Consider the following 23,803-nt stretch of genomic DNA (forward strand, 5'->3'; position numbering starts at 1 on the left):
GGTTGTTCTGGACCCTAAAGCAGAGATCTAAAGGCTCCCGCCATAGGTCTCAGTACTGGAACCTAAGCTCTGTTGGGCCGGACCCACCAGAGCAAGCTATGTCCTCCCCAATTTTATTATTTTTTGAGATTTATTTATTTGTGTATTTCATATATATGAGTGCTATATTTGCATGTATGTGTGCATGACAGAAGAGAGTACTGTCAGATCCCACTATAGATGGTTCAGAATAGAACTGAGTACTTTTGGAAGAACAGCTAGTGCTTTTAACCACTGAACCATCTCTCCAACTCAATTTCATTATTTTTAATGGGAGCAATGATATATTCTGCTAATGTACCACATTTTCTTTATCCATTTATCTGTTGAGGAACATCCAGGTTATTTCCAATTCCTGGCTATTATAAAGAGATCTTTGTGTATATGACTGAAAATAATACAGCTATATCTTGAGATAAATCAATTCCTATTTTCCTGAGGAACTGCCACACTGATTTCTATAGTGAAGGTGTCAGTTTCCACTACACCAACAATGGATGAGTGTTTACGTTGCTCCACAACCTCACAAGCCTGAGTGTCGCATGTGGTATTGAACTTAGTCATTCTGACAGTTGTCAAATGGAATCTCAAAGGAGATTGATGGCTAAGGGTATTGAGCACTTGTTTAAGTATCTCTCAGTCATTTGAACTTCCTTTTAAGAATTCTCCATTTAGATCTGTACTCTATTTTTATTGGATTATTTAGTTTATTGATATCAAATGTATACAGTATATTTATGCCCACGCTCAGGTGTCTATGATTACCTTTTCCATGAGCTTTTATGCTCCAGCTAAGAAACCTGTGATCATACATGTATTTTTATGTTCAAGTTCAGGTGTCTGTGATCATGTTTTCACACACGCTTTCAAATTTAACCTCAGCTAGCTACATATACAGTGTAAATTGAAAAGTTATAAAAAAAATCTTGTGTGTGTTAGTGGTTTTTTTTCTTTTTAAGCAGCTGATATATGGGGTAAACTCCAGCAAGCTTCCATGTAAGCAGTTGTGAGTTTCTTAGATGTATAAACTCAGGGTCAACTCTAGAACCATTATGTCAGGTTTAGCATTGGAATCCATCAAATTAATTAATCAAGCTCTCCAGACTAGTGTGGTGCTGCTAATTTCTGAAAATACTGCTTTGGAACATATGCTGGTCTAGTCATAATGTTTGACTATTTGGGACATTGTGTGTTCACAAGATACTATGTCATATGACTGGCAACACTTAGGTTAAAGGTAACAAGAATTATGAAAAGGAGCATCTTGTTTGCTGGAGATGAATACTTCTTGACAAGTCTACTGTTTTTCATTTTTAAAATATGATTATATGGTGATTCATGTTTAAGGCAAGCAAAAGGTCACTGGGGACTAGGATTCTGCTTTACCATAAGCTGATCTTCTGGAGCACTGTTTCTGCTCAAGAGTGATGCACACAAAGCACTTGTCATTTTTTCTTACTAAAGCAGGAAAAACACAAGGTGATGTTTACATTTAGCTAAACCAAATGTAAGTACAGTAATGGAATACACCAGGTATTATGCCTTATCTTTGATAATGTGAAAAGAGCCAAGAATATTCTTCCTAGGCCTTTGACTTTCTCACAGAGATATACTTTCTCATAGCATTTCCTTCATGTTCTTGCTTTCAAGTTCGTTGACTTGTTATAGTTCCTTTCTAGAAGAACACCTTTTGTGAATAGCATTCTGCATTCTACTCTGTCCATAGTTAGTAGAAAATTCACAGCTTTGTTGCATAGACTTCTTAAGACCACCTTTTTATTTTGTATACACTGTACAGTTATTGCTAGCCACATAATCATTACTAATACCAAGAGGAAAGGAATCACAAAACGTATTATCCATGTAAGCCTTCGTGGCCAAAACATATGGGTTATTGAAATTGTATCTAATTCCTTGCATGCATATAAAATTTAATTGATCTTTAGGATACAAGAGAAATCTGAGACATTAAAGCAGTGCTTGTCTGGAAATTATCTTTTTTTCAGTAAATACTTGCTTTTATTTTAGATGATTATCCCTTTCTTTTTTAATTGATAGCTAATAATTTTTTGTCTCAACTGTGTTTTCTTAACAAAATAGAATATAGTAAGATGAAACAAAACATCATTAATTTGGGCAAGCTAAACCAACATAAGAGAAAAAAAAAAGCACTCAAAAAGTACACAAGAGTCAGAGACCCACTCATTCACACATGCAGGAATCCCATAAATGTAGTAACTTGAAAGCTAAATATAAACACAGAAGAGCTGGTACAGACATGTGTAGACCCTCTGCTTGTTGCTTCAGTCTCTGTGAGTTTATTTGAGCTTTGCCCAGTTGATTCAGAGTCTTATTCTCCTAGTGTCCTTTATCCCCTCTAGCTCACACATAGCATCTACTTCCATAACAAGAACACAGGTAAAGTTTCTGTATAAGCACTGTCTCTACCCTTTCATGTCCAATGAGTTTTGTAAGTATTGTTTTTAGCAATGACACCTTGATATCAGTTTTTGGATAGGAATCTATAGTCTTGGCAGGAGCCTGGGTTTGGAGGGAATTTCAATGTGACCACTTTAGACAACAACTCACCTGGATCTAGCCTAGTCTCAGACTGGAAGCTTTGGTAACAAGAAAAGGCTAATTGAATTTCCATCATCCTCATTATTTGGAGACTTCATTAGGATCTCATTTATATATTTCAGGAAGCTTTTATTGCACTAGGATTCCCTGCTGCTCTTCAAATGCCCTTCTCGCTGTCTCTACCTGTATTCCCTCACTCAAGCCCACCCTCCCTCCTGTACCCCATGTGATCCTTCTATTTTTGACCCACCCTTGGCCCCATATTTATTGTATTTCCCCCAATAGAGATCTATGGGTTTTCTCAGCATCCCATTCTCTTTGAATCAACAGATTGCATTAATGGTTAGTATTCACACATAAGTGAACACATATGATAATGTCTGGTTTACGAATTAAACATAATTTTTGTAGTTCTAATCATTTGTTTGCAAATTTCATGATGTCCTATTTTAAGAGCTGAGTAATTTGCCAGTGTGTAAATTTACCACATGTTCTTTACCCACTCTTTGGTGAGGGACAACTGATTGTCTGCAGTTTCAGGCTATTATTAATACAACAGCAAAGAACATGTTTGATCAATGGTCCTTGTGATAGGATGAAGCATCCTTTAGGAACATGCCCAATAGTGGTATAGCTAGATATTGAGGGAGATTGATTCTCATTTCTCCAAAGAACCACCATAGTGGTTGTTCTTGTGTCCACTACCACCAGAGATGTAGGAGTATTCTTCTACCTTCCCTTGTAAGATTAGTTTTTCAGTTAAAGAGAACTAAATCATTATGGGAAAAATAAGCAGAATTATATAAAATATTGATTATATTTTTCATGTAAATATATGTATGTATATATACTTTGTCACGAATGTTTACTCACTTCTTGTTATGTACTCATAGGTGTACCCTTGGAACTTTTACTAATATTATTGGTTCAAGAACAATATAAGACAATCATAATGCACAGAGTTTTTTTTAATCTTTAATATATATATTTTTCTATATTCTTTGTTTACAATCCAACAGCTTTCCCCTTTCCCAGTTCCCCCCTCCCTATATGTCCCATAAGTCCTCTTCTCTCCATCCATTCTTCTATCTTTCCCCCTCCCTTTTCTCTGTCCTGGTACTCCCCTACAATGCTGGATCAAGCCTTTCCAGAATTAGGCCCTCTTCTTCCTTCTTCATGGGAACCATTTGATGTGCTAATTGTATCTTCAGTATTCTGAGTTTCAGGGCTAATTAATATCCACTTATCAATGATTGCATTCCATGTGTATTCTTTTGTGATTGTGTTACCTCGCTTAGGATGATATTTTCCAGTTCCAACCATTTGCCTAAAAAATTCATGAATTCGTTGTTTTTAATTGCTGAATAGTACTCCATTGTGTATATATACCACATTTTCTGCATCCATTCCTCCATTGGGGGATATCTGGGTTCTTTCCAGCTTCTGGCTATTACAAATAAGGCTGCTATGAACATAGTGGAGCATGTGTCCTTATTGCATGCTGGGGAATTCTCTGGGTATATGCCCAGGAGAGGTATAGCCAGGTCCTCTGGAAGTGTCATGTCCAGTTTTCTTAGGAATCGCCAGACTGATTTCCAGAGTGGTTGTACCATCTTACAATCCACCAGGAGTGAAGGAGTGTTCCTCTTTCTCCACATCCTCGCCAACACCTGCTGTCTCCTGCGTTTTTAACCTTAGCCATTCTTACTGGTGTAAGGTGAAATCTCAGGGTTGTTTTGATTATGCACAGGGATTTTTTACAGGGGATATTTTTCACTTTATTGGGGATGAAATAGTACTAGATAGTACTATTGAATAATCTGCTTAAATAAATTATAAATTTGAGAAACATTGGGGGCACCTGCTATATATGGTAAGGACACAATGAACTTTAAAAGATAGCCTTTGATGCATACATTTTCATTTACATTTTGATATTGGGGAACATTACTAAGTAAGATTAACTTTTATATTTAAACTGCATAATTTCTTGACTTGAATGCAGACATTTACTTTTTTGACTTACATGTTCTATTTCTATCTCCTTTTAGGCTGTACTTTGGAGGTATAAATTTTCTCAGCTTAAAGGCTCATCAGATGACGGCAAAAGCAAAATCAAATTTTTGTTTCAGAATCCAGATACGAAACAGATTGAAGCAAAGGTAAACACAAGAAACCTGCCATATATAATACATCTCCAATTATGTCAGTGTTATTAAGACACAATGGAGAGAAAATTTCAGACAAATGAACACAAATCTTCTTTTCTTATTTTGAAATATCCCTGTGATGCTCAAGTACTTTTACTTTAAGGCTAGCAACAGATTTTAATGGAAAGGCCTTACTCCAGAAAAATTATAATCAACTGATTCTGGTCTGAATCTTAATCTTTAATGAACTACTATTGTGTGTGACTAAAATAACATGTTAAGTGCTGATGGGGCCATATTGCATGTTCTCCATTTTAAAATACTTTTAAAAACTAGCTGCGTCATAGTAATCCATCCATTCTTAAATGTGAGTACAAATTCACAAAATAATGTGGTTTTAATGAAATCTTGAGTAATTGCTATGTAATTATGACTTAAACAAAATGAATTACTAAATGACTTTTCACATTCTTTTATGTAATATTTCAGGATTTAGTAATATTGTTAACTTGCTGTTAACTAAATAGAAGTTTAAATCCATTTATATTTATAAGTATTTATATTGCAAAAATTAAAAATACATCTATTTCAATTACCCTATCATGAGTTGACAGTAGCACTGTTTGAGTTTCACTAAATCGCAAAAATATTCCTCATCTGTAAAAGAAAGAATAAATAAATAAATAACAAAATGAAAATTTAATCCTGTGACACAGAACCCCAATGCACATTTATGTCTATGAAATAAAATCACCACAATTTACTTTTGTAATCATTTATCTAAATTCAGGGTTATTTGAGGCTGACTTTCAAAGCTTTCCTGAACATGGCTCTGTGTGACATTTTATGTAGTCTCTTATGTTCGGACCAGAAGCATTCCTTAAAACCTGCTTTGCTTTTTGACCCTACTTTGTCTTATAAATCTACCCATGCCTTTTCTACCTTTTCTCTCTTATGCTTGCATCCCTCTGGAGAGCTCTCTCCTTCATTTATATGTGTCTTGGTTGAAGTAACTGTAGTCTTCTCCACCAGGTACTTATTCCTTTTCTTTCACATCTCCAAAACATGGATGTAACAACATTCGTGCATTGCATTTGATTCTAATGAGGTTAGAAAGATGTCTTATTTGCTGACTTTTCTTGTGGTTTATAGTTTCCAGACCCTCATTTCGATGTGTCTTCCTCCCTGCATTGTTCTCATCTTTGTTTCTTGCTCTGCCCTTTCTTCCTAGAACCAGAGAAACACCGTTGTGTTGACAGTTCTACTAATCTTTATAATGATTTTTTAATGTTTCTATAAAATGCATATTAGTATAAAATTTGTATGAGAGCTGAGTATTTATTTCTTATGTTTTTAAAGCATATATTCTAATGTGAGTGAGGTTTCAAGAGCAGTATAGTATTTAATTTTTAGTTGTTACTTTTCTACCAACTTTTAATGATCTAACAAAACACTTACCAAATGAGGGAGAATTGTTAAGTTAGTCCAATAATTGCTACTCAGGTTTATTCTTCAACTGACTCTTATTAATTACATGTGCAGCTATGAAGACATAACAAATTTGACTCACTTTCTTGTGCATTGGATGCTTGTCACTTCCAACATATTTTCAGTATCTTTTTTGTTCTCAAACATAATTGTAAAGGCAATTCCTTACATTCAACTTTTCCTATACAGAAGTTGTTTGCAAATGATTCTGAAACACATACAAGCCATTATGGAACTAGAGAAAGAAAAGCTGTAATTAATGTGGGGCTTTGGCTTTGCCAACTAGATGAAGTTTGTTAATTTCAAAGCCTTAAATGAAAATAGCATTTCTATACCCAAATCAGCTAGTCTCCCAGGAGTGCTGACACATCTAAGATAAGGTAAGACCACCATAACTGCTCCAATACCTGGCCCAAGTGGGATCAACCAGGATCCCACAGGACACAGGAAATGCAGAGCAGCCTGTGACAGGGTCCTTCTAGTTACCATCTGGGCCTAGAGTTGACACTTATAGCTATCCACACCCAAATCCCATCTAGAAAGAGCTGGTCTCCCAGGAGTGCTGACATACCTAAGATCACAGGCTCACAGGAGGGACAAGTTCCAGTCAGAGACAGCAAGACCAGAGACAGCCACATGGTGAAAGGCAAGTGCAAAAACATAAGTAACAGAAACCAAGTCTACTGGCATCATCAGAACCCAGTTCTCTTACCACAGTAAGCCCCGGATAACCTAACCCACTGGAAAAGCAAGGTTTTGATTTAAAATAGCAACTCATGATGATGATAGAGGACTTTAAGAAGGACATAAGTTGACTCCATTAAATAAATACAGGAGAACACAGGTAAGCAGGTAGAAGACTTCAAAGAAGAAACACAAAAAACCCTTAAAGAATTACAGGAAAACACAAACAGCTGAAGTAATTGACAAAACTATCCAGGATCTAAAACTGGAAATAGAAACAATAAAGAAATCACAAAGGGAGACAACCCTGGAGATAGAAAACCTAGGAAAGAGATCAGGAGTTGTAGATGCAAGCATCTTCAACAGAATACAAGAGATAGAAGAGATAATCTCAGGGGCAGAAGATACCTTAAAAAAACATTAACACACTTTCAAAAAAATGTAAAAGGCAAAAAGCTCCTAACCCAAAACATCTAGGAATGTCAGGACACAATGAAAAAGACCAAGCCTAAGGATAACAGATATAGAAGAGAGTGAAGATTCCCAACTCAAAGTTCTTGTAAATATTGTCAACAAAATTATCTAAGGAAACTTCCCTAACTTAAAAAAAGAGATGCCCATAAACATACAGGAAGCTTACAGAACCCCAAGTAGATTGGACCAGAAAAGAAATTCCTCCCATCACATAATAATCAAAACACCAAAATGCACTAAATGAAAAAAGAATATTAAAAGCAGTAAGGGAAAAGGGTCAACTAATATATAAAGGAGAACCAATCAGAATTACATCAGACTTCTCAACAAATACTCTAAAAGCCAGAAGATCCTGGGTAAATATAAAGATGCTAAGAGAACACAAATTCCAACCAAGACTACTATACCCATCAAAACTCTCAATTACTACGGATTGAGAAACCAAGATATTATATGACAAAATGAAATGTATACAATATCTTTCCATAAATCCAGCCCTAAAAAAAATAGACAGAACACTCCAAGAGAAGAAGAATAACTACAACTCCCCAAAAAACCAAGAAACTAATCTTACAACAAATCAAAAAGAAGAGAATCACAAGCATAATTCTACCTTTAACAGCAAAAATAACAGGAAGCCAATATCACTGGTCCTTAATATCTCTTAACATCAGTGGACTGAATTCCCAATGAAAATCCATAGAAAAACAAATTGGATGCATAAAGAGGATGAAGCATTTTGGTGCACTCAGGAAACCTACCACAGTGACAAAGACAGAAACTACCTCAGAGTAAAAGGCTGGAAAAAAATTTCAGAGCCAATGGTCTCAAGAAACAAGCTGGAATAACAATTCCAGCATCCAATAAAATAGACTTCCAACCGAAAGTTATCAAAACAGATAAGGAAGAACACTACATACACATTAAAGGAAAAATCCACCAAAAGGAATGCTCAGTTTTGAACATCTATGTCCTAAATGCAAGGGCAATGACATTTATAAAAGAAACGCTAATGAAGCTCAAAGCACACATTGAACCTCACACAATAATAGTAGGAGACTTTAACACCCCACTCACACCAATGGACAGATCATGGAAACTAAACTGAGACACAGTGAAACTAGCAGAAGTTACAAACAAAATGGACTTAATGGATATCAACACATTTCACCCTAAAATAAAAGAATATATACTCTTCTCAGCACCTCATGATACCTTCTTCAAAACTGACCATACAATCAGACACAAAACAAGCCTCAATCAATCCAAGAAGATTGACATAATCCCATGATTTTTTTTTCTTTTCTAAATTCTTTGTTTACATTCCAAAACGCTTTCCCCTTTCCCAGTTCCCCCCTCCCCATATGTCCCATCAGCCTTCTATACACCCATTCTCCAATCACCTCCCTCCTTTTTCTTTGTCCTGGTACTCCCCTTAAATGCTGGATCAGGCCTTTCCAGGATCAGGGCCCTCTCCTTACTTCTTTATGTGTCATTTGATATGATACTTGTGTCTTGGGTATTCAGAGCTTCTGGGCTAGTTAATATCCACTTATCAGTGATTGCATTCCATGCATATTCTTTTGTGATTGGGTTACCTCACTTAGGATGATATTTTCCAGTTCCAACCATTTGCCTACAAATTTCATGAATTCATTGTTTTTAATTCCTGAATAGGATTCCGTTGTGTAAATATAACACATTATCTGTATCCATTCCTCAATTGAGGGACATCTGGGTTCTTTCCAGCTTCTGACTATTATAAATAAGGCTACTATGAACATAGTGGAGCATGTGCCCTTATTACATGCTGGGGAATCCTCTGGGTATATGCCCAGAAGTAGTATAGCAGGGTCTTCCGGTAGTGTCATGTTCAGTTTTCTGTGGAACCTCCAGACCCAGTGGAAAAAAGATAGCCTTTTAAACAACTGGTGCTGGTTCCACTGGAGGTCAGCATGCAGAAGATTGCAAATTGATCCATCCTTATCTCCTTGTACTAAGCTCAACTCCAAGTGGATCGAGTACCTCCACATAAAACCAGACACATTGAAACTAATAGAAAAGAAACTGGGGAAAATTCTTGAGGACATGGGCACAGGGGAAAAGTTCCTGAACAGAACACCAATATCTTATGCTCTAAGATCAAGAATTGACAAATGAGACCTCATAAAATTACAAAGCTTCTGTAAGGCAAAGGACACTGTCAAAAGGACAAAATGGCAACCAACAAACTGGGAAAAGGTCTTCACCAACCCTACCTCCAATAGAGGGCTAATATCCATTATATACAAGGAACTCAAGAAGTTAGACCCCAGGGAATCAAATAACCCTATTAAAAATGGGATGCAGATCTAAACAAAGAATTTTCACCACAAGAAATTTGGATGGCTGAGAAGCACCTTAAGAAATGCTCATCATTGTTCTGAAAAGACTCAGTGAAGCAGTATAGAGCAAAATCAGAACAGGGAAGTGGTAAGGGTTGGGTGGGAAAACAGGGGGAGGGAAGGGGACTGATGGGACTTTCGGGGAGTGGGGGTCCAGAAAAGGGGAAATCACTTGAAATGTAAATAAATATATCAATAAATTAAAAAAAATCCCCCTAAAAAAAAAGAAATGCTCATCATCATTAGTCATTAGGGAAATGCAAATCAAAACAACCCTAAGATTTTACCTCACACCAGTCAGAATGGCTAAGGTTAAAAACTCAGGAGACAACAGGTGTTGGCGATGATGTGGAGAAAGAGGAACACTCTTCCACTGCTGGTGGGATTGCAAGAAGGTACAACCACTCTGGAAATCACATGATTTCTATCAGATTGCCACAGACTAAGATTTCAACTGAAAGTCCTCAAATATATATGGAAGCTGAACAACTAACTACTCAATGTAAGTTAGTCAGTAAAGAAAGAAAGAAATTAAGGACTTTTAAGCATTTAATGAAAATGAAGGCAAACCTAAACTTATGGGACACAAGGACACAGTGCTAAGAGGAAACACACAGCACTACATGCTTCCATAAATAAAATGGAGGTCACATGCACAGGCAGCTTAACAGCATGTCTAAAAGTTCTAGAACAAAAAGAAACAAATGCAGCCCAGAGGAGTAGAGGCAGGAAATAATCTAACAAAGGGCTGAAATCAATCAAATAGAAACAAAGAGAACTATACAAAGTATCAACAAAATCAGGAGCTGGTTCTATGAGAAAATCAACAAGATAGATAAAACCTTAGCCAGACAAACTAAAGGGCACAGAGACAGTATCCAAATCAACAAAATCACAAATGAAAGGAAGACATAATAACAAAAATTGAATAAATAAAAAAAGCTAGATTCTACTACAAAACCCTATATTCAACAAAACTAGGAAATCTAGATGAAATGGATGATTTTCTAGTCAGATATCTTGAACCAAATTAAATCGGGATCAGATAAAGCATTTAAATAGTCCCATAACCTATAAGAAAATAGAAGCAATCTTTAAAAGTCTCCCCAAAAGAATTTCCCAGGATTTATAGTGCAGAATTCTTTCATGCCTTCAAAGAAAGTCTAATACCAATCCTTCTCAAACTATTTCATAAAATAGAAACAAAAGGAACACTACCCATTATATTTTTGAAGCCACAGTTAAGTTACCCTGATACCTAAACCACATTAAGACCCAACAAAGTAAGAATACTTAAGACCAACTTACCCCATCAATAGTGATGCAAAAATACTCAATACAATTCTTGCAAATGGAATGCAAGAACACACCAAAACAATCACTTGCCATGATCAAGTAGGCTTCGTCCAAGAAATACAGGAATAGTTCAATATATGGAAATCCATCAAAATAATCCACTGAATAAACAAACTCAAAAAAAAAGAAAACAACCACATGATCATCTCATTAGATGCAGAAAAAACCTTTGACAAAATACAACACCATTTCATACTAAATGTATTGGAGACATCAATAATTCAACGTCCATAACTAAATATAATAAAAGTACTATACAGCAAGCTAATACCAAACATGAAACTAAATGGAGAGAAACTTGAAACAATCTCACTAAAATCTGGGACAATAAAAAGCTTTCTGCTCTCCCCTTACCTACTCAATGTATTACTTGAAATTGTAGCCAGAACAATTAGGCAATAAATGGAGATCAAAGGGACAGAACTTCTACAACTTATAAATAACTTCAGCAAAGTGGCTGGATACAGATTTAATTCAAACAAATCAGGAGGCTTCCTCTACTCCAAGGGCAAAAAGGCTGAGAAATAAATTAGGGAAATAACATACTTTACAGTTGTCACAAGTAATATGAAGATGTGGTGTGACCCTAACCAAGCAAGTGAAAGATCAGTATGACAAGAACTTTGACTCTGAAGAAAGAAATTGAAGAAGATATCAGAGGATGTCAGAAGATGGAAAGATCTCCCATGCTCATTGATCGGCAGGATTAACATAGACATCTTACCAAAATCAGTCTACAGATTCAGTGCAATCCCCATCAAATTCCAACTAAATTCTTCACAGAGATAGAAAGAGCAATTCTCAAATTCATCTGGAATAACAAAAAAACCCAGAATATCAAAAACCATTCTCAACAATGAAAGAACTTCTGGGGGAATCACCATTCCTGACTTCAAGCTATACTGCATAGCAATAATGATAAAAATATGCATGGTATTGGTACAGAGACAGGCGGGTATATCAATTGAATAGAATGAAGACCCATAAATGAACCCACACACTATTCATCTTTGACAAAGGAGTCAAAACCATCCAGTGAAAAAAAAGGGCATCATTTTCAACAAATGGTGCTGCTCAACTGGAGGTCAACATGTAGAAGAATGCAAAGTGAACTATTCTTTCCTCCTTGTACAAAGATCAAGAACAAGTAGACCAAGGACTTCTACAAAAAATAGATAGGATTAATCTAACAGAAGAGAAAGTGGGAAAGAACCTCAAACACATTGGCACAGGGCAAAATTTGCTGAACAGAACACCAATGATTTATGCTCTATGATCTTTACCAAACATGCATTTGATAGAGGGCTAACATCCAAAATATACAAAGAACTCAAGAACCTTGACTCCAGAAAACCAAATAAACCAATTAAAAAATGAGTTCCAAAACTAAACAGAGAATTTTCAACTGATGAATCTCAAATGGCTGAGAAGCACTTAAAGAAATGTTCAACATCCTTAGTCATCAGGGAAATTCAAATCAAAATGATCCTGAGATTCTACCTTACACCAGTCAGAATAGCTAAAAGCAAAAACTCTGGTGACAGCAGATACTTGAGTGGATGTGGAGAAAGAGGAACAGTCTTCCATTGTTGGTAGAATTGCAAGCTGGTACAACCATTCTGGAAAACAGTCTGGCAGTTCCTCAGAAAATTGGACATCATTCTACCTGAGAACCCAGCTATATCACTCCTGACATATACCAAAAGATGCTCCAACATGTAATAAGGACACATGCTACACCATGTCCATAGTACCCTTATTTGTAGCACCAGAATCTGGAAACAACCCAGATGTCCCTCATAGAGAAATGGATACAGAAAATGTGGTACATTTACAAAATGGAGTACTACTCACTCAGCTTTTAAAAACAATGACTTCATGAAATTTTCAAGCAAATTGATAAACTTGAAATATCATCCTGTGTGAGTAACCCAGTTGCAAAAGAACACACATGGTATGTACTAAGTGATAAGTGGCTATTAGCCAAAAAGAAGCTTGGAATACTCAAGACACAACTCAAAGACCATACGAAACACAAGAAGTAAGAGGACCACAACAAACTGTATATGCTACAGTCTTACTCAGAAGGCAGAAGAAAATAATCTTGGGAAGTAGAGGAAAGGGGGGTCTGGGATGGAAAGAGGAGGGGGAGAGATAAAGCACGGCAGTTCAGATAAGGGAGGAGATGGGAGAGAAGTACAGAGGGTCAGGAATTTTAAAGGAAGAGAGTAGCAGTAGGGGAGGGAGAACTGGTTGTAGCCAGCAGAAAGTCCCAAATGCCAGGGACCCAAGCATTTCCCAAGACACAACAGGGAGAAAATTAGCTGAAATACCCAGCAAAGTGGAGATACAACCTGTGGAGATCATATCCAGTGGATAGGCATGGTCCCTTGTTGGTTTTTTGTTTGTTTGTTTGTGTGTGTGTTTTAATTTTGTATATTCTTTATTTACATTTCAAATGATTTCCCTTTTTCAGGCTCCCCACTCTCTGAAAGTCCCAAAAGCCCTCTTCCATCCCCCCTGTTCCCCCATCTACTCCTTCCTACTTCCCTGTTCTGGTATTACCTACACTGCTGCACTAAGCCTTTCCAGAACCAGGGGCCACTCCTCCATTCTTCTTGGACATCATTTAATATGTGGATTAAGTCTTGGGTATTCAAAGTTTCTAGGCTAATAACCACTTATCAGTGAGTGCATACCATGATTGATCTTTTGAGACTGGGTTACCTCACTTATTATGATGTTCTCCAGCTCCATCCATTTGTCCAATAATTTCATGAATTCATTGTTTCTAATAGCTGAATAGAACTCCATTGTGTAAATATACCACATTTTTTGTATCCATTCCTCCATTGAGAGACACCTGGATTCTTTCCAGCTTCTGGCTACTACAAATAGGGCTGCTATGAACATAGTGGAGCATGTGTCCTTATTGCATGTGGGGCAATCCTCTAGGTATATGCCCAGGAGAGGTATAGCAGAGTCCTCCCGAAGTGTCATGCCCAGATTTCTGAGGAACCGCCAGACTGATTTCCAAAGTGGTTGCACCATCTTGCAATCCTACCAGCAGTGGAGGAGTGTTCCTCTTTCTCCACATCCTCGCCAACACCTGCTGTCTCCTGAGTTTTTTACCTTAGCCATTATGACTAGTGTGAAGTGAAATCTCAGGGTTGTTTTGATTTGCATTTCTCTAATGATTAATGATGTTGAGCATTTCTTAAGGTGTTTCTCAGCCCTCCGAAGTTCTTCACATGAAAATTCTTTGTTTTGCTCTGTACCCCCAATTTTTAATGGGGTTATTTGGTTCTCTTGGTTCTACCTTCTTGAGTTCTTTGTATATATTGGATATTAGCCCTCTGTCAGATTTAGGGTTGGTGAAGATCATTTCCCAATCTGTTGGTTGACATTTTGTCCTTTTGATAGTGTCTTTTCCCTTACAGAAACTTTGTAGTTTTATGAGGTCCCATTTGTCTATTCTTGATCTTAGAGCATAAGCTTTTAGTGTTCTATTCAGGAAATTTCCCCTGTGCCCTCAAGAGTCTTCCACAGTTTCTTTTCTATTAGTTTCAGTGTGTCAGGTTTTATGTGAAGGTCCTTGATCCATTTGGAGTTGAGCTTAGTACAAGGAGATAAGAATGGATCGATTCACATTATTCTGCATGCTGTCCTCAAATTGAACCAGCACCATTTGTTGAAAAGGCTATCTTTTTTCCATTGGATGCTTTCAGCTTCTTTGTTGAAGATCAAGTGACCATAAGTGTGTGGGTTCATTTCTGGGTCTTCAATCCTATTCCATTGATCTGCTTGCCTGAGATTGTACCAATACTATGCAGTTTTTATCACTATTGCTCGGTAGTAAAGTTTGAGGTCTGGCATAATGAATTCCCCAGAAGTTCTTTTACTGTTGAGAATAGTTTTAGCTATCCTGGGTTTTTTGTTATAGCAGATGAATGTGAGAATGGCTCTTTTTAGGTCTATGAAGAACTGAGTTGGGATTTTGATGGGGATTGCATTGAATCTGTAGATTTCCTTTGGCAAGATTGCCATTTTAACTATATTAAACCTGCCAATCCACGAGCATGGAAGATTTTTCCATTTTCTGAGATCTTCGATTTCCTTCTTCAGAGATCTGAAGTTCTTGTCATATAGGTCTTTCACTTGTTTGGTTAGAGTTACCCCAAGATACTTTATGCTGTTTGTAGCTATTGTGAAGGGGGTCATTTCCCTAATTTCTTTCTCAGTCTGCTTATCCTTTGAATATATAAAGGCTACTGATTTGCTTGCATTGATTTTGTAACCAGCCACATTGCTGAAGTTGTTTATCAGCTGTAGGAGTTCTCTAGTCGAGGTTTTAGGGTCACTTAAGTATATGATCATATCATCTGCAAATAGTGATAGTTGGATTTCTTCCTTTCCAAATTGTATCCCTTTGACCTCCTTATGTTGTCTAATTGCTCTAACTAGGACTTCAAGAACTATATTGAAAAGATATGGGGAGAGGGGGCAGCCTTGCCTCGTCCCTGATTTTAGTGGGATTGCTTCAAGTTTCTCTCCATTTAGTTTGATGTTGGCTACCAGTTTGCTGTATATTGCTTTTACTATGATTAGATATGGGCCTTGAATTCCTGTCCTTTCCAAAACTTTTAGCGTGAAAGGATGCTTAATTTTATCAAATGCTTTTTCAGCATGTAATGAAATGATCATGTGTTTTTTTTTCTTTGAGTTTGTTTATGGATTGATGGATATCCGTATATTGAAACATCCCTTCATGCCTGGGATAAAGCCTACTTGATCATGGTGGATGATCGTTTTGATGTGTTCTTGGATTCAGTGGGCAAGAATTTTATTGAGTATATTTGCATCAATATTCATAAGGGAAATTGGCCTGAAGTTCTCTTTCTTAGTTGGATCTTTTTTGTGGTTTTGGTATCAGCGTAATTGTGGCTTCGTAGGAGTTGGGTAGTGTTCCTTCTGTTTCTATTTGGTGAAATAGTTTGAAGAGTATTGGTGTTAAGTCTTCTTTGAAGGTCTGATAGAATTCTGCACTAAAACCATCTGGTCCTGTGCTTTTTTTGGTCAGAAGGCTATCTATGACCCCTTCTATTTCTTTAGGGGTTATGGGTTCGTTTAGATGATCTATTTGATCCTGATTTAATTTTGGTATTTGGTATCTGTCTAAGAAACTGTCCATTTCCTCCAGATTTTCCAGTTGTGTTGAGTACAGGCTTTTGTAGTAGGATCTGATGATTTTTTTAATTTCCTCTGTTTCTGTTGTAATATCTCCCTTTCCATTTCTAATTTTGTTAATTTGGATACTGTCTCTGTGCCCTTTGGTTATTCTTGCTTAGGGTTTATCTAAATTGTTGATGTTTTTTTAAATAACAAGCTCCTGGTTTTGGTGATTCTTTGTATGGGTCTCTTAGTTTCTACTTGATTGACTTCAGCCCTGAGTTTGATGATTTCCTGTCTTCTTCTCCTCCAGGGTGAATTAGCTTCTTTTTGTTCCAGGGCTTTCCGTTATTCCATTAATCTTCTAGTGTATGCTCTCTCCAATTTCATTTTGGAGGCACTCAAAGCTATGAGTTTTTCTCTATGAGGGTCCTTCAGAAGTGCCATGCCCAGTTTTCTGAGGAACTGCCAGACTGATTTCCAGAGTGGTAGTACCAGCCTGCCACACCATCAGCAGTGGAGGAGTATTCCTCTTTCTTCATATCCTTGCCAGCACCTGTTTTCTCCTGAGTTTTTGATCTTAGCCATTCTGACTGGTGTGAGGTGAAATCTCAGGTTTGTTTTGATTTGCATTTCCCTGATGACTAAGGATATTGAACATTTCATTAGGTGCTTCTCAGCACCTAATGGTGCCATTCGATATTCCTTACGTGAAAATTTTTTGTTTAGCTCTGTACTCTATTTTTAAGGGGGATATTTGGCTCTCTGGAGTCTACCTTCCTGAGTTCTTTGTATATCTTGGATAGAAGCCCTCTGTCAGATGTAGGGTTGGTATGATCTTTTCCCAATTTGTTGGTTGCCATTTTGTCCTTTTGACAATATCTTTGCCTTACTGAAACTTTGTAGTTTATGAGGTCCCATTTGTCAAATCTTGGTCTTAGAGCATAAGCTACTGGTATTCTGTTGAGGACATTTTTCTCTGTGCCCATGTCCTCAAGGGACTTCCTCAGTTTCTTTTCTATTAGTTTCAGTGTGTCTGGTTTTATGTAGTAGTTCTTGATCCACTTGGACTTGACCTTAATACAAGGAGATAAGAATCAATCAATTTGCATTCTTTTGCATGCTGACCTCCAGTGGGACCAGCACCATTTGTTGAAAAGGCTATCTTTCTTCCACTGGATGGTTGTAGCTCTTTTATCAAAGATCAAGTGACCATAATTCAGTGGGTTAATTTCCAGGACTTCAATTCTATTCCATTGATCTACTTGCCTGTCACTGTACCAATACCATGCAGCTTTAACATAATTGCTATGTAGTACTGCTTGAGAGTGGGGATACTGCTTGCTCCAGAAGTTCTTTTAATGGTGAGAATAGTTTTTGCTATCCTGGGCTTTTTGTTATTACAGATGAATTTGAGAATTGCTCTTTCTAAGTCTATGAAGAATTGAGTTGGGATTTTGATGGAGATTGCATTGAATCTGTAGATTGCTTTTAGCAAGATGGCCATTTTTACTATATTAATCCTGCCATTCCAAGAGCATTACAAGATTTTTCCATCTTCTGAGGTCTTCTTCAATTTCTTTCTTCAAAGACTTAAAGTTCCTTTCATACAGATCTTTCACTTGTTTGGTTAGATTCATCCCAAGATACTTTATATTGTTTGTGGCTATTGTGAAGGCTGTTATTTCCCTAAATCTTTTTCAGTCTGTTTATCCTTTGAGTATAGGAAAGCTACTGATTTGCTTGAGTTAATTTTATATCCAGCCACTTTGCTGAAGTTGTTTATCAGCTGTAGGAGTTCTCTAGTCGAGGTTTTAGGGTCACTTAAGTATACTATGATATCATCTGCAAATAGTGATAGTTTGACTTTTCCTTTCCAATTTGTATCCCCTTGACTTCCTTTTGTAGTCCAATTGTTCTGGCTAAAACTTCAAGTACTATATTGAATATATATGGAGAGAGAGGGCAGCCTTGTCTAGTCCCTGATTTTAGTAGAATTGCTTCAAGTTTCTCTACATTTAATTTGATGTTGGCTACTGGTTTGCTGTATATTGCTTTAATTATGTTTAGGTATGGGCCTTGAATTCCAGTTTTTTCCAAGACCTTTAACATAAAAGGATGCTGAATTTTATCAAATGCCTTTTCAACATCTAATGAAATGACTATGTGGTTTTTATCTTTAAGTTGGTTTATATAGTGGATTACATTGATGGATTTCCTTATATTGAGTGATCCCTGCATCCCTGGGATGAAGCCTACTTGATCATGGTGAATGATTGTTCTGATGTGTTCTTGGATTAGGTTTGCAAAAATTTTATTGAGTATTATTGCATTGATATTCACAAGCGAAATTGGTCTAAAGTTCTCTTTTTTGTTGAATATTTGTGTGGTTTTGGTATCAATGAAATTGTGGACTCATAGAATGAGTTGGGTAATGTTTCTTCTGTTTCTATTTTGTGGAACAGTTTGAAGAGTATTGGCATTAGGTCTCCTTTGAATGTCTGATAGAATTCTGTACTAAAGCCATCTGGTCCTGTGCTTTTATTGGTTGGGAGACTGTCAATGACCACTTCTATTTCTTTAGGGGTTATGGGACCATTTAGATGGTCTGTCTGAACCTCTAGTTCAGATAGTAGTTGGTATCTGTTTAGGAAATTTTCCATTCCATCCAGACTTTCCAGTTTTGTTTAGCATAAGCTTTTTTAGTAGGGCATGATAATTTTTGGATTTCCTCAGTTTCTCTTGTTATTTTACCCTTTTCATTTCTGATTTTGTTAATTTGGGTACTGTTTCTGTGCCCTCTGGTTAGTCTGACTAAACGTTTATCTATCTTGTTGATTTTCTCAAAGAACCAACTCCTACTTTTGTTGATTCTTGGTATAGTTCTTTTTGTTTCAACTTGTTTGATTTCAGCCCCGAGTTTCATGACTGCCTGCCTTCTACTCCTCTTGGGTGTATTAGCTTCTTTTTCTTCTAAAGCTTTCAGGTGTTCTGTTAAACTGCTAGTGTATGATCTCGCCAGCTTCTTTTTGTAGGCACTCAGAGCTATGAGTTTTCCTCTTAGCATTGGTTTCATTGTGTCCCATAAATTTGTGTATGTTGTGCCTTCATTTTCATTAAATTCTAAAAAATCTTTGATTTGTTTCCTTATTTCTTCCTTTACCTAAGTATCATTCAGTAGATAATGGTTCAGTTTCCATGTGTATTTGGGTTTTTTGTTGTTTTGTTCCTATTGAAGACCACCATTATTCCATAGTGATCTGATAGGAGCCACGGAATTAGTTCAATCATCTTATATCTGTTGAGGTTTGTTTTGTGACCAATTATATGGTCAATTTTGGAGAAGGTACCATGAGGTGCTGAGAAGAAGGTATATTCATTTGATTTAGGATGAAATATTCTGTAGAAATCTATTAAGACCATTTGGTCCAAAACTTCTGTTAGTTTCACTGTGCCTCCTTTTAGTTTGTGTTTCCCTGATCTGTCCATTGAAGAGAGTGGGGTGTTTAAGTCCCCCACAATTATTGTGTGGGGTGCGATATGTGCTTTAAGCTTTAGTAAGGTTTCCTTTACATATGCAGGTGCCCTTATATTTGGGGCATAAATGTTCAAAATTGAGAGTTCTTCCTGGTAGATTTTTCCTTTGATGAGTATAAAGTGGCTTTCTGTATCTTTTTTTGTTTTGTTTTGTTTTTGTTTTTGTTTTGTTTTTTTTTATTCGATATAATTTATTTACATTTCAAATGATTTCCCCTTTTCTAGCCCCCCCACTCCCCGAAAGTCCCGTAAGCCCCCTTCTCTTCCCCTGTCCTCCCACCCACCCCTTCCCACTTCCCCGTTCTGGTTTTGCTGAATACTGTTTCACTGAGTCTTTCCAGAACCAGGGGCCACTCCTCCTTTCTTCTTGTACCTCCTTTGATGTGTGGATTATTTTTCTGTATCTTTTTTAATGACTTTTGGTTGAAAGTCTATTTTATGTGATATCAAAATGGTTACTCCAGCTTGCTTCCTGGGACCATTTGCTTGGAGAACTGTTTTCCAACCTTTTACTCCTAGGTAGTGCTTGTCTTTGATACTGAAATGTGTTTCCTGTATGCAGCAAAATTTTGGGTCTTGTTTATGAATCCAGTCTATTAGTCTATGTCTTTTTATTGGGGAATTGAGTCCATTGATGTTAAGAGATATTAAGGAATAGTGATTGCTACTTCCTGCTGATTTTGATGTAATTTTCATGTTTTTGTGATTATCTTCTTTTGGGTTTGTTGAAAGGAGATTTCTTTGTTGCACAGAAAAAATGTAAATATTTTAATACTACAAAGCTGACTGCCTTATCCATATAAACAATAATCACATTCTAGATATCTCATGTAATACACAAAATGCTTCTGGTAAGTATAAAAGTGTTTAATAATGTGTAAAAGCTAAGCGTCTAGGGCCATTGGAAAATTAAAGAAGTAGAAGCCTACTGTACAGAAAATGTGGGATATTTACACAATGGAATACTACTCAGCAATTAAAAACAATGAATTCATGAAATTTGTAGGCAAATGGTTGGAACTGGAAAATATCATCCTAAGTGAGGTACCCAATCACAAAAGAATATACATGAAATGCAATCACTGATAAGTGGATATTAACGAGCCCAGAAGCTATGAATACCCGAGACAAGTAGCATAACAAATGATTCCCATGAAGAAGTAAGGAGAGGGCCCTGAGCCTGGAAAGGCTTGATCCAGCAATGTAGGAGAGTACCAGGACAGAGAAAAAGGAGGGAGGTGATGGGAGAATGGGTGTAGAGAAGGCTTATAGGACTTATGGGGAGGGGAGAACTGGGAAAGGGGAAAGCGCTTGGAATGTAAACAAAGAATTTAGAAAATAATAAAAGGTGAAATAATGATTTAAAAAAGTACATTTAACACTATTGCTCAGTAGTATTGCTTGAGGTCAGGGATACTTATTCCCCCAGAATTTCTTTTGTTGTTGAGAATAGTTTTAGCTATCCTGGGGTTTTTTGTTATTCCAGATGAATTTGAGAATTGCTGCTTCTTATTCTATGAGGAATTTAGTTGGGATTTTGATGGGTATTGCGTTGAATTTGTATATTGCTTTTGGCAAAATGGCCATTTTAACTATATTAATCCTGCTGATCCATGAGCATGGGAGATTTTTCCATTTTTTGAGGTCTTCTTCCATTTCCTTCTTCAGAGTCTTAAAGTTCTTGTCATACTGATCTTTCACATGTTTGGTAAGAGTCACCTCAAGGTACTTTATACTGTTTGTGGTTATTGTGAAGGGTGCCATTTCTCTAATTTCTTTCTCAGCCTGCTTATCCTTTGAGTATAGGAAGGCTACTGATTTGCTTGAGTTGATTTTATAACCAGCCACTTTGCTGAAGTTGTTTATCAGCTGTAGGAGTTCTCTAGTGGAGTTTTTGGGTCACTTAGGTAGACTATCATATCATCTGCAAATAATGATAGTTTGATTTCTTTCTTTCCAATTTGTATCCCTTTGACCTCTTTATGTTGTCTAATTGCCCGAGCTAGTACTTCAAGTACAATATTGAAAAGATAAGGAGAAAGGGGGCAGCCCTGTCTAGTCCCTGATTTTAGTGGGGTTGCTTCAAGTTTCTCTCCATTTAGTTTGATGTTGGCTACCGGTTTGCTGTATATTGCTTTTACTATGATTAGATATGGGCCTTGAATTCCTGTCCTTTCCAAAACTTTTAGCATGAAAGGATGCTTAATTTTATCAAATGCTTTTTCAGCATCTAATGAAATGATCATGTGTTTTTTTTTCTTTGAATTTGTTTATGGATTGATGGATTTCCGTATATTGAAACATCCCTTCATGCCTGGGATGAAGCCTACTTGATCATGGTGGATGATCGTTTTGATGTGTTCTTGGATTCAGTGGGCAAGAATTTTATTGAGTATATTTGCATCAATATTCATAAGGGAAATTGGCCTGAAGTTCTCTTTCTTAGTTGGATCTTTTTGTGGTTTTGGTATCAGCGTAATTGTGGCTTCGTAGGAGTTGGGTAGTGTTCCTTCTGTTTCTATTTGGTGGAATAGTTTGAAGAGTATTGGTGTTAAGTCTTCTTTGAAGTTCTGATAGAATTTTGCACTAAAACCATCTGGTCCTGTGCTTTTTTTGGTCAGAAGGCTATCTATGACCCCTTTTTTTCTTTAGGGGTTATGGGTCCGTTTAGATGAACTATTTGATCCTGATTTAATTTTGGTATTTGGTATCTGTCTTAGAAATTGTCCATTTCCTCCAGATTTTCCAGTTGTGTTGAGTACAGGCTTTTGTAGTAGGATCTGATGATTTTTTTAATTTCCTCTGTTTCTGTTGTAATATCTCCCTTTCCATTTCTAATTTTGTTAATTTGGATACTGTCTCTGTGCCCTTTGGTTATTCTTGCTTAGGGTTTATCTACATTGTTGATTTTTTTTTTTAAATAACCAGCTCCTGGTTTTGTTGATTCTTTGTATGGTTCTCTTAGTTTCTACTTGATTTACTTCAGCCCTGTGTTTGATGATTTCCTGGCTTCCTCTCCTCCTGGGTGAATTAGCTTCTTTTTGTTCCAAGGCTTTCAGTTATTCCATTAATCTTCTAGTGTATGCTCTCTCCAATTTCTTTTTGGAGACACTCAAAGCTATGAGTTTTCCTCTTAGCACTGCTTTCTTTGTGTCCCATAGATTTGGGTATGATGTTCCTTCATTTTCGTTAAATTCTAAAATATCTTTTATTTCTTTCTTTATTTCTTCCTTGAACAATGTATCATTGAGTAGAGCATTGTTCAGTTTCCACGTATATGTGGGCTTTCTGTTGTTTTATTGTTATTAATGACCACTTGTACTTGTGGTTATTAATGACCACAGGTACTTTATACTGTTTGTGGATAGGAGGCATGGGATTATTTCAATCTTCTTATATTTGTTGAGGTCTGTCTTGTGACCAACTATATGATCAATTTTGGAGAAGGTACCATGAGGTGCTGAGAAAAAGGTATCTTCTTTTGCTTTAGGATGAAAAGTTTTATATATATATATATATATATATATATATATATATATATATATATATATATGTTAAATCCCATTGGTCCAAAGCTTCAATTAGTTTCACTGTCTCCCTATTTAGTTCCTGTTTTCCTGATCAGTCCATTGATGAGAGTAGAGTGTTGAAGTCACCCACAATTATTGTGTTAGGTGCAATGTGTGCTTTGAGCTTTAGTAAAATTTCTTTTATGAATGAGGGTGCCCTTTTATTTGGAGCATAGATGTTCATGATTGAGAGTTCTTCTTGTTGGATTTTTCCTTTGACTGTCAAGAAATGTCCTTCCATTTCTCTTTTGCCGACAATAGGTTGAAAGTCAATTTTATCTGATATTAGAATGGCAACTCTGGCTTGTTTCCTGAGACCATTTGCTTGTAGAATTGTCTTCCAGCATTTTTCTCTAAGGTAGTTTTTGTCTTT

The 23,803-nt window shown here is 36.6% G+C and overlaps 1 protein-coding gene across 1 annotated transcript in view; it reads left to right on the forward strand.

Moving 5' to 3' along the window:
- The window catches only part of Sntg1 (syntrophin gamma 1), a 401,178-nt gene that overhangs the window by 353,907 nt on the left and 23,468 nt on the right, over positions 1 to 23,803 (forward strand). The window contains exon 16 of the mRNA XM_052175391.1: positions 4,671 to 4,781. Within this exon, the coding sequence (XP_052031351.1) occupies positions 4,671 to 4,781 (111 nt within the window). The remainder of the gene's footprint in view (positions 1 to 4,670; positions 4,782 to 23,803) is intronic.

This window comes from Apodemus sylvaticus, chromosome 3, assembly GCF_947179515.1.
Source record: "Apodemus sylvaticus chromosome 3, mApoSyl1.1, whole genome shotgun sequence".
NCBI classification, from domain to species: Eukaryota; Metazoa; Chordata; class Mammalia; order Rodentia; family Muridae; genus Apodemus; species Apodemus sylvaticus.